General features: G+C 38.6%; 1 protein-coding gene across 2 annotated transcripts in view; it reads left to right on the forward strand.

The window, feature by feature from the left end:
* Window positions 1-12,497, forward strand: part of FEZ1 (fasciculation and elongation protein zeta 1) — a 44,274-nt gene that overhangs the window by 14,195 nt on the left and 17,582 nt on the right. For both annotated transcript variants that reach the window (XM_045894757.3, XM_045894758.3), the window contains exon 3: window positions 759-858. In XM_045894757.3, coding sequence (XP_045750713.1) covers window positions 759-858 — 100 coding nt within the window. The remainder of the gene's footprint in view (window positions 1-758; window positions 859-12,497) is intronic.

A 12,497-nucleotide genomic window follows, 5' to 3' on the forward strand; every position in this document is an offset into this window, starting at 1 on the left:
GAGAAGGAACACAAGCAGGGGGAGTGGAAGAGGGAGAAGCAGGCTTCCCACTGAGCAGGGAGCCCAATGTGGGATTCTATCCCAGGACCCTGGGATCATGACCTGAAGCCAAAGGCAGACGCTTAATGACTAAGCCACCCAGGCGCCTCCAACATGGGCATTTCTTTCTTTTTTCTTTTCTTTTTTTTTTTTTTAAAGATTTTATTTATCTATTTGACACAGAGAGAGAGAGCACAAGCAGGGAAGCGGCAGGCAGAGAGAGAAGCAGACCCCCTGCTGAGCAGGGAGCCTGATGCGGGACTCGATCCCAGGAACCTGGGATCATGACCTGAGCCGAAGGCAGACGCTTAACCAACTAAACCACCCAGGCGCCTCCAACATGGGCATTTCTTAGGTTCATGACACATGAACTATTTGGTTGAGGGGCAGATTTATTTTCAGGGGCAATTTATTTTTTGCCAGAGGTGATTTGATTGTAGACTCTACCATTTATATCTCAATGGTGAGAAAGCCCTCTTCTCTTAAGCAAACACCTTTCATGCTGAAGCCCCTGGCCAGGGTCCATTCTCTTGGCTCTTTCTCTTCTGGTAGTGCCTCTAATTCCATTTCTAAGCTGCTTTGCTCTTGCATGCTGGAAGGCAGATGATCTCAGCCTGGCACACACAGAAGCCTCTCTCCTCCACTGGCCCAGCTCTTCCTTCCTCCAGGCGGGGCCAGGCCACAGATGTGTGCTAATAAGAGCTTCTCTTTGTTTACAGGGTTTGGGATGCTCTGACAGAGAATTACATCCCTTCACTCTCAGAAGACTGGAGGGACCCAAACATGGAGGCTCTGAATGGCAACAGCTCTGATATTGAGGTACCTCTCTGGGGCCCCTTACTTAATAAGGCTTGAGAAGATGTGGATTCCAGTTAGAAAATCATTCAGTAATTCAACAGTCTTCCCCATTAGGTAATGAAGCTCAGCAACAGCTCTAAAACATTGCTGGGAAGGCAGGAGTTGTGGAGGAGGTGAAGAATAAGATGAGGGGACATCCAGTGTATACGAGGTGATCCAAATGGCTATCTGTAAAAAGTGTAAATGCAAATTACTCTGTGGTTGATCTGTGTCCTGCAACGTGCAAAATAGGGTGGTCTGAAGTAAGAGAGTAGGAGAGTGACCATAACAGGCTTCTCTTGTGTTCAAATAATAATGATTTAAAAAAAAAAATCAAGTTTTTCTATCTAAAATGAACTGTTCAGTACCACCAAAAACAAGATGGCAAATACTGATAGATTTGTGTCAAGGTCAAAGCCTGGCAAATGACCAAAGCTGGGGCCTAGACATTAGTGAGGTGGCCACTCAGTGGAGAGTGGCCAATGAGACGGTTATAGACTCAACCAAGAAGACGTTTATGCAGCTGAACCTGAGTCACATTCTGTGCTTACTGATGCCAAAGAAGAAAGTAGCCTAAAGGCTTCTGAATAAAGAGAATACTTGTTTTGAGTTGATTTGCATGGGCTAAGGAGTGACCTTTCAGAAGATCCAAATCGCCCTTCCTAGCTGAATCTACGTATAGAAAAGTAAAATCATTTAATAGCTCTGTCCTTCCTAAAAGCCGATTTCTACCTTGCTTGGTTTTCTAGTTTCAGCTGTATAGGAAATTTGACAATTTCTTATCAGGAAGGGCTGTTACGCCCTGTGGGCTCAGCAAATGAGGGAAAGGGAGGTGGATCTCATCTTCCTAGGTCCTCCAGAATTGAGTCCAAGTAAAAGAGCAAGAGACACATTTCCCTTACTGGGCGATATTTCTGCAGATCATTGCCCCAAATAGCACAGCAAAGAGATCAGCAGTTGGCTGATTTGTTGAAAAGGTGGCTGTACATCCTTAACTCGTTTAATAATTAGCAATCCAAAATTCTCAAAACCTCAAGGTTTCACTGATGGGGTAGGTAAGGTGGCGACTTTGACACTAGGAGATTTGGGACAAGCCTACTCAGTGTGGATCCAGGAGGCTGTGTCCCAAGTCCTGTTTTGGCTCCCGACTGCTTGTTTTCTCTTGAGATGCTAATGTATATCCTTACCCCAGATGCGAAGGACAAGGAGGCAACCATGGAATAAATCTAATTACTGAAATAAAATCAGGTCCATCATGGTGCAAAAGGCAGATTTTGCTTTGTTATCTCTTTGGCCACCTTTCCAACTCATTTTGTAGATTAAGCCAAAGGGTGTATAAGATAGCCTGCCCTTCATAAGTCTCTAATTTATCCTCATTTGCAGATTTCCCTCAAGAGGTTTAATATTTCAGGGCAAATTGAATGACCCTGAGAAGGATGATCTTGAGTTCCACTCCTTGTGAAATTTCTTCCATCCAACCCATGGGAAAATGACAGGGTAGCAAAAGTGGATGGATTAAGGCTGTTTTGTTTCATCTCCTTTATTATCGGGATTCATTACAGTAGAAGCTCTTTTAACTGACCTCAGTTTAAATGATTTGCTAGATTAACCAGCGCTCTGTATTCCTGTAAGAGAGCGGCCAACCCAGTGCCCTTGACTTGCTGAATGCACACAGCTGGTAGGCTTCTTTGAGCAAGCCCTCATAGCTCTTCTTCTACTTAAGTGGTTCATCGCCAAGAATCTGTTGTGTTTGTTCCCAAACCTCTTTATGCTTGTCCTTGTGACTCTAAGAAATGTAATCAAACATTATAGAAGCTGTATGACAGCAAAGAGGGTCGTGTTTTGCTCTTTTAAATCAAAGTAACACATGTACATAGTCTTTTTCTTAAAAAATATTTTTTTTATTTATTTGAGATAGAGTGAGAGCGAGAGAGAACATGAACGTGGGCGGGGGGCTGGGAGGGGACGGGATAGAGGGAGAGGGAGATGCAGGCTCTCCACTGAGCAGGGAGCCCGATGCGGGGCTCAATCCCAGGACCCTGAGATCATGACCTGAGCTGAAGGCAGACGCTTAACCGACTGAACTACCCAGGCGCCCCACACATGTACCTAGTCTTAAAAGTCAAATAATACTTTAAAAATATTATAAGACCTAAAGCCTCCCCCCTTCCCCTGCCACCAGCAGCTCCTGAATTGTCTTTCCTTACTCCATAGAGGCAACCACTTTTATTTCTTTTGGCATATACCTCAAATTTTCTAAGTAACACATTTATATTGCTGTTCGCTTGATGATTCAAATCAACAGTTTGGGCTGTTATCTATTAACTTTATACTATAGAAGCTAAGATTTAACGTTTTCACACCACCTCAAATATTCACACTTAGCCTTCCCCCTTCTAATAGAGGGTTGTCACCAATTTATAGTGAAATCAATATTAAATATATAAACTATCATAGCTATGTAAATACTATTTCTTACTGAATCATATAGTGTTGTATAAGAATATTTCTTATCTTATACAACCTTTTGTTTAACTTGGAGTAAAGAATTACCTTGTTTTTTATTTGTTTAATTTTCTGTATACCTATCTATCAATAGTTCAACCCCAAACTCTGAGTGAAATTTAAATCTCACAATACGGTTAAAAAAACCCCAGACATTCAGGGGTGCCTGGGTGGCTTAGTTGGTTGGACGTCTGCCTTCAGCTCAGGTAGTGATCTCAGGGTCCTGGGATGGAGCCCTGCATCCGCATCAGGCTCCCTGCTCAGCGGGCAGTATGCTTCTCCCTCTGCGTCTGCCCCTCCCCCCACCTCCCTTGTGCTCTCTCTCTCTCTGTCAAATAAATAAATAAAATCTTAAAAAAAAAAATCAGACATTCTATCAATTCTTTTTTTTTTTTGTCTTGAAAACATCCAAATGAGTACCTCCATCTTTCTACTATAAACTAGTCTGGTTGTATTCTAGATCTAGTGCATGGCTATTGTTGTGGGACTTTCCTTCACTTTCATCCCTGGGGTTCTTCCTGCCTGACTGCTGTATTTTTTTATCTTTCTGGGTATATTCCCTTGTTTTGGTGGGAAAAAAAACTCACTATATTCTTGAGAAAGGGTATAGAGGAATATGTTTTTTAGACTATACTAGAATGTCTTTATTTTCCTGTCATATACTTGATTGAGAGTTTGATTTGATAATTATTTTAGATTGCAAATTTTTTTTTACCTGGAATTCTGAAGGCATTGTTCTCTTATCTTCCAGCTTTCCCTTGCTGTTGAGAAGCCCTCAAATCCATTCTGATTCTCCTTTTATATGTGACTCACTTTTGGTTCTTTCTGAAAGTGTTTAGGATCTTCTTTTTTCTTTCTCATTTGAAATTTTCCATTGATGTGCCTTATAGTGAGATTCCCCCCCCCTCCATTCATTCTGCATTATACTTCATGGGCCCTTTCAGCCTGGAAGCTCATGACTAAATTGTGGCATGTTTTCTTGTGCTATTTCTCTGAAGATGAATTATTTCTGTTTTCTGCCTCTATTGAGATGATTATGTATGGAGTTCTCTCCTTTATGATGTTAATGGGATAAATGACATGAATTGATTCTCAAATATTAAGTCAACCTTGCATTATTGAGATAAACCCAACTTGGTCGTGGTGTATTATTGTTTTCTTTTATTTCATTGTGTAGTTTTCTTTTTTTTCTCATGGCTTTACTGAAGGATAATTGGCATACAATAAATGGCACATTTTAAAGTTTTCAATTTGATAAGTTTTGACATATGTATACATCCGTGAAACTATCACCACAATCAAGATACCAAGCATATCCATTAACCGCTCCCTTTCACCCCCGAATCTCCAGGCAACTCATTTCTGTCACTATAGGTTAGTTTGCGTTTTCTAGAATTTTGTATAAATGGAATCATGCAGCAGGTACTCTTTTTTTTTTTGGTCTGGCTTTTAAAAATTCAGTATAATTATTTAGATATTCATCCATATTTTGCTTATATCAACAGTTCACTCCTTTTTATTGCTGAGGGGTGTTCCATTATAGAGATATACCATAATTGGCTTATTCATTCACCTGTTGATGAATATTTGGGTTGTTTGTGAATATTGTAAATAAAGCTATTATGGATATTCTTGCCTAAGTCTGTTTGTAGACCTATGTCTCCATTTCTCTTGGGTAAAAAAAACCTATGAGTGGAATGTTGGGGTCTTATGGTAAATGTATGACATTTTTAAGAATCTGCCAAACTGTTTTCCAATTTGAGAACTCCAGTTAGTCCACATCCTCACCAACACCTGTTTTGGACAGCCTTTAACATTTTAGACATTGGAGTAAGTATATAGAGTACCTTATTTTGGTTAAATTTGCACTTCCTTAGTAACATGATATTGAACATCTTTTCATGTGCTTAGTTATAATCTGTGTATCTTCTTCAGTGAATCCTTTGCCCACTGTGTATTCTTGTTAAGTTGCTATTGTTCCTTATATTAAAAGATAAAATAGGCATACTAAAATTTTAAGAGTTTATTTAAGTAAGATCAAATTGGACAGCCCCAAACCCAAAGTGCTTAGGAGTGCTCCACCAACGGGAACTAGAGGAACAACTTTTATATAGAAAAGGTGGAAGCAAAGGAAGAAAATTATTTGATTGGCTATAGCTTAAATAGTTGTATTATTTGGGAAAGCCTAGTTGGCTGTTTGTGAATGGTTGTTCTTTGATTTGAATTCTTACCCTTGAGGCATTAGAGGCTTAGGTTTTGGTTTGCTTGGTAGGCTATTAAGGCATTAAAATCACCTCAGTCTAATGGCTTCCTTGTTTAATTAACACATACATTCTAGGTATAGTCCTTTGTCTGATATATGTTTTTTTTTTTTTTAAAGATTTTATTTATTTATTTGACAGAGAGAGACACAGCAAGAGAGGGAACACAGCAGGGGGAGTGGGAGAGGGAGAAGCAGGCTTCCCGCGGAGCAGGGAGCCCGATGCGGGGCTCGATTCCAGGACCCTGGGATCATGACCTGAGCCGAAGGCAGACGCTTAACGACTGAGCCACCCAGGCGCCCCTGTCTGATATATGTTTTATGCACATCTTTTTGTCTATGGATTGCCTTTTAACTTTTTTAACCTATTTTGAAGGTCAAGTGTTTTTTAAATGTGATGAAGCCCAATTTGTTGCTTTTTTCTTTTTATAGTTTGTGCTTTGTGTGCAGTATTTAAGTAGTCATTCATTTTTTTTATAAGTCTTCTAGAAGTTGTATAGTTTTAGCTCGTCTGTGGCTTATGATTCATTTCAAGTTAGTTTCTGTATATGGTGTAAGGTAAGGGTCAAAGTTCATTTGTGTGTGTGTGTGTGTGTGTGTGTGTCTATCCAATTGTTCTGGTACTACTAATTGGAAATACTGTTCTTTCCCTATTAAACTGTCTTGGCACCTTTGTCGAAAATCAATTGACCATATATGTGTGGATCTATTTCTGAATTCTTTATTCTGTTTCATTGATGTATGTCTATCTCTATGCCAATACCATGCTGTCTTCATTACTATAGCTTTGTGATAAGTCTTGACATAAAGTAGTACAGCTGCTGACCCTTGAACAACACGGGTTTAAACTGTGTGAGCCCACTTACATGTGGATATTTTGGGGGAAAAACAGTGCTGTACTATAAATGTGTTTTCTCTTCCTTATGATTTTCTTCATAACATTTTTTTCTCTCAAGCTTACTTTATTGTAAGAATACAGTATATAATACATATAAAATACCAAATATGTGTTAATCAGCAGTCTGTACTATCAGTAAGGTTTCTGTCAACTTAACCAGTAGTTAAGTTTTGGTGGAGTCAGAAGTTATATGTGGATTTTTGACAGTGCCGGGCATCCGCACCCCAAGGGTCACTGTTCGAGGGTCAACTGTATATGTCTTTCAACTTTGTTCTTTTTTTTTTGAAGTTGTTTTGGCTATTTTTGGTCCTTTGCATTTCCATATAAATTTTGGAATCAGCTAATTAATTCCTCTAAGTTGCTGGAAATTCAACTTGTGATGTGTTAAATCCATAGATCAATTTATATGTTAATGTGGTGAATTACACGAATTGATTTTCAAATATTAAACCAACCTTTCATTCTTAAGATAAACCCCACTTAGTCATGATATAGTATCCATTTTATATAATGTGGGATTTGATTTGCTAATATTTTATTAAAGATTTTTGTGTCTCTGTTCACAAGGAATCTTTTTCTGTAATTTTCTTGTAATGTCACAACATGAATTGGGAATTTTTCTTTCTCTAGTTTCTGAAAGAGTTTGTCTTAGATTCATATTATTTCTCCCTTACATGTTTGATAGACTACACCAGCGAAACCATCTGGACCAGGGGTTTTCTCTGTGGAAGGTTTTTGATGACGCATTCAATTTCTTAAATAAATATAGGGGTGTTCAGATTTTCTGTTTCTTCCTTCAGTTGATTTTGGTAAATAGTGTTTTTCAGGGAATTTTTTCATTTAATCTAAGTAATTGAAGTATTGACCACAAAGTTGTTTATGATATGCTCTTATTATTTTAATGTTAGTAAGATCTACAGATCTTACTATAGTGATATTCTCCTTTTTATTTCTGATCTGCTAATTTGTGTTTTCTTCTCCTTCTCTCCCTCTACTTCCCCTCTTCTCTCTTCAGTCTAGTTATGGGTTTATCACTTTTTTTGTGGGGGGGGTTATCACTTTTATTAATCTCTCCAGAGAACCACTCTTGATTTCTTTTTTTCCTCTGTTTGTTCATTTTCTAATCTGTTGATTTCTTTCCTTAACTTTATTATTTCCTTCCTTATACTTACTAGGTCTTACTAAGCCTTTTAAGGTGGGAGCTTAGATCAGATTTTAAACTTTAAAAATAATTGTCTTAGTCCACCCAGGCTGCTATAACAAAATACTATAGACAGGGTGCCTTATAAACAACAGAAATTTATTTCTCACAGTTAAGAAGCCTGGACATCCAAGATCAGGGTGCCAGCATGATTAGGTTCTGGAAAAGGTGCTCTTCTGGCTTGCAGACTGCCAATTTCTGGCTGTGTTCTTACATGGTACAAGGAATCTCAGGAGCTCTGTGGAGCCTCTTTTATAAAGTACCAATCCCATTCATGAGGGCTCTACCTTTATGACCTAAGCAAATCCCTGAGGCCCCACCTCTTAATACCATCACGTTGGGCATTAAGATATCAACAAATGAATTTTGGGAGGACACAAACATTCAGACCAGCAACAACATTAAGCACCTTAAAATAATAAAATTTCCTTTAAGCATTGCTTTACCTGAATCCCACAATTTTAAGATGGTATGCTTTTACTAACCTCAGTTTGAAATATTTTCTAATTTCTCTTGTAATTTCTTCTTTGACCTATGGGTTATTTAGGTGTATGTTACTTAATTTCAAAATGTTTGGGGATTTTATAGTTATCATTTGTATTGATTTCTGATTTAATCTTATCAGAGAACATAATCTGAACAAATTCAATCTTTTAAAATATATTGGGATTGATATATAGCCCAGCATATGTTGTATCTTAGGAATGCATTATGTGCCATTGAAAAGCATGTATAATCTGTAATTATTGGTTGTAATGTTCTGTAAAGGTCAACTAGATTAAGTTGGTTTATAGTATTGTTGCATTCTTCTAGCTCTTAACTGATTTTTTTGTCTGTTTATCCATTACAATTTATTTTTTTTTTAAGTTTTATTATTGAAGTATAGTTGATGCACAATGTTAAATTAATTCCCTTTTCAGGTGCACAACATAGTGAGTTGACAATTCTATACATTATGCAATGCTTAACCATGATAAGTGTAGTTACCATCTGTCGTCAAACAATATTATTACAATATTATCGACTATATTCCCTTTGCTATACTTTAAATCTCCATGATTGATTGATTGATTAATTTTAAGTAAGCTCTACACCCAACATGGGGCTTGAACTCATGACCCTGAGATCAAGAGTCACATGCTGTACCAACTGAACCAGCCAGGCGCCCCTTGATTTATTTATTTTATAACTGGAAGTTTGTACCTCTTAACCCTCTTCAGTTATTTTGCCCATGCCTCTCCCCACCACCCTTCCCTCTGGCAATCACTAGTTTGCTCTCTGTATTTATAAGTATTTCTATTTTTGTTTGTTTTGTCTTTTAGATTACACATATACGTGAAATCATGGTATTTGCCTTTCTCTGTCTGGTTTATTTCACTTAGCATAATACCCTCTGGGTCCATTCATGGTGTCACAAATGGCAAAATCTCATTCTTTTTTATGGTTGAATAATATTCCATTATATATAGATATATATATATGTCACATCTTCTTTATCCATTCATCTATCAATGGACACTTGGGCTACTTTCATATCTTGGCTATTGTAAATAATGCTGCAATAAATGTAGGGGTGCATATTTTTTTTTGAATTAATGTTTTCATTTTCTTTGGGTAAATACCCGGTAGTGTAATTACTAGATTGTATCATGTTTCTATCAATCCTTTTACTTTTCACCTGTGTCTTTGTTTATTTTTTCTAAGATTTTAAAAAATTATTTATTTGACAGAGAGAGACACAGCGAGAGAGGGAACACAAGCAGGGGGAGTGGGAGAGGGAGAAGCAGGCTTCCCGCTGAGCAGGGAGCCCAGTGCGGGGCTCAATCCCAGGACCCTGGGATCATGACCTGAGCGAAGGCAGATGATTAATGACTGAGCCACCCAGGCACGCCTGTCTTTATGTTTAATGTGTGTCTTTTATAGATTGCATACAGTTAAATCTTTTATGTTAAATCTGACAATGATGATCTATGCTTTTTGTTTATTGAGTTTAGTTCATCTGCATAGTATTCAGTTCATTAGCATTTAAAGTAACTTTAATAATTTGTGTTTAGGGGTATGATCTTGCATTTCTATTTGTCCTATCTGGGTTTTTTGTTGTTGTTGTTCCTCTGTCCCAACTTCCTTGCCTTCTTTTGTGTTAATCAAATTTTCTTGGTATTCCATTTTCTTTCTTCCATTGGATTTTATTATTTTTATTTTTTAAAGATTTTGTTTATTTATTTGACAGAGAGAGAGAGCAAGCACAAGCAGGGGGAGTGGCAGGGCAGAGGGAGAGGGAGAAGCAGATTCCCCACAGAGCAGGGAGCCCAATGTGGGGCTCGATCCCGTGACCCTGGGATCATGACTTGAGTCCATGGCAGACACTTAACAGACTGAACCACCCAGGCACTCCCTCTTCCATTGGATTTTAGCTATACCTCTTTGTGTGCTTGTTTTTTGCTTGTTTTCTTCTCGTTTTTTACTGACTGCTCTAAGGATTACACTCTGCATTATTAAGTTATCATAGGCTATTTAGGATTCATATTATGCTACTTCACATAAAACGTAAAACACTTTCAACAGTGTAAGTGTATTCCTGTCATCCTTTGTGCTATTGTTGTCATATAATTTACATCAATCCACATTCGTACCCCACAACACAAATTATTATTTTTGCTCTAGACAGTTAGTTGTCTTTTAAAGAAATTAGGAGAAGGAAAAAACATAATTTTTTTATATTTACCATTTCTGGTGTTATTTATTTCTTCCTGTAAATCTGATTTTTAAGCATTTTTTTTCAGGCCAAAAAACTTTCTATAATATTCCTTATAGTGTTAGTTCACAGGTGACAGATTCTCAGCTTTCATTTATTTCATGTTTTCCCTTCTTTCAATGATCACAGCCTTGCACTGTCTGTGCCCAGTGCCTCAAAACAATCAGCTCTTAGATTTATAGTTGTATGTGGCAGGGAAAGTCCAGTACTAGCTACTCTTTTGTGGCTGAAAGAGGCCATCTCTTCTGTTCTTGCTTTTTGGAATTCCTTTATTCAAGTGTTGGACTTAAACTGACCTTTTGCTTTTTCTCCCCTCCCATTCTCTATCCACTTATTTTCTTTTACTCTCTAGGTGATTTTCCCAGCCTTATCTTCAACTCTTCTACTGAAAATATAAATTTTGCTACCATAATTTTGATTTCTAAGAGCTCTTTCTTGTTGTTTTTTAAAATTAATTCTACTAAACAGGCCATGTTTCAAGGAAGCAATGTTTTCTTGGTATCCCTCTGAGTGCAGTAATGATAGGAAGGAGTCTCTCCTGCCTTCTGTATAGCTTTTGATTTACCTTTCCTATGTATTTGTTTTAGTCCCTATTTTTCATGTCGGGGATTGTCTGCAAATGTTTGACAATCCTTGGGCATATTTAAAAGTGAGGCTAGACTCACAGAGATCTTTCTGTGGGGACAGGGCTTGTCTCCTACTGCCCCCCACTGTAATGATCAGTAAGGACCTGGTCATTTTGTTAGGAGACCCCAAATATTGGCATGTATCTGTACGTCTTTTATTTGCACAGTGAAACAGAAATGTATTGACCACTAAGTGGAGTCCTCCAGTGTTTTGCTTGAGGAGGATAAGCTTGACTGCCAGCATCCTTGGAGCCTAAGCAGGGCAGGAGGCTGAGGGTCTCTGGTGAGTGGGTAGACTTTCACTTAATCCCTCTGTTTTCAGCAAGATCCCTCACCCCTGCTTTCAGGTGGGCTGGTGTCTCTTAGGTCCAAGTCCTCCTTCGCTCAACCTTTCCAAAGTGAAACCTCCACCTCTTTTCATGGTGAGAGGGTAGTAGTTGTCTTTCTTCATGGGAGAGGAGAAGAGACTTGGGGTCTCACTGCTCCTATGAAGAATCCTGGCAGATCCTTCCTTTTGCAGCCCCACCTCCCAGTGCCCCCGAAGTCTCCAATTCTAGAGTCTTTCAGCATTTTGGGGGTGAAAACACATACTTTGGGAAGGTTTCTCCCATAGGGCTTAACCCTCTAGCCTGCTGGCTCAGCATCTGCTTTCTAGCATCTTGTTCGCTGTTGTCTTTCCTCGGGTTTGTTTTGTCCTTGCAGGATATTCTCTTTCGGTCCTTTTGCTCTCACTTTAGTAGGGTTTCAGAAGGAAGAGGAGATAAATGTGTGCTCAATCACCTATGTATTTTCCTTCTGCTGTTAAAAAAATGGAGGGCACCTGGGTGGCTCAGTTGGTTAAGAGTCTGCCTCCGGTTCAGGTCATGATCCCAGGGTCCTGGGATCGAGTCCCGCATCCAGCTCCAGGCTTCTCCCTCTCCCTGTGTGCTCTCCCCCTCTCTCTTTCTTGCTCTTGCTGTCTCTCAGATAAATAAAATCTTTTTAAAAAGATAGAAACGGGGCCCATTTAAAAAAGGGTGTTCTGATGTGGATGGTAGAAGACAGTGTGGAACCTCTATTCAAAGGCCCATCATGGAGAAAAAGGCATTGACCTTACATTAGGAGCTTGGGGGAAAAATCAGTATATTCTTTTATTTTTAGGTCAAAATAATATGCTCAAGCTATGTAGTATTATTATTTACAACTCTCCACATTTATTGGGTTTTTCAATTAATCAATATTCTGTTCCTGACCTATATAAAAGATAGTCTCTTTTATCCCTGCAACTGTAATTAATAGCAGATGGTGGTTGTCTTGGACAAGAGGAAAAAAAGTCCAGGACAGTGAGTTCAACGCTTCTGTTTTCCAGGTCACTGAGCAGCTAAGTTGTCTGTGGA

The sequence above is a fragment of the Mirounga angustirostris genome, unplaced genomic scaffold (assembly GCF_029215605.1).
Source record: "Mirounga angustirostris isolate CCGP_5_RB_7025 unplaced genomic scaffold, mMirAng1.0.hap1 SCAF_13, whole genome shotgun sequence".
Taxonomy (NCBI): Eukaryota; Metazoa; Chordata; class Mammalia; order Carnivora; family Phocidae; genus Mirounga; species Mirounga angustirostris.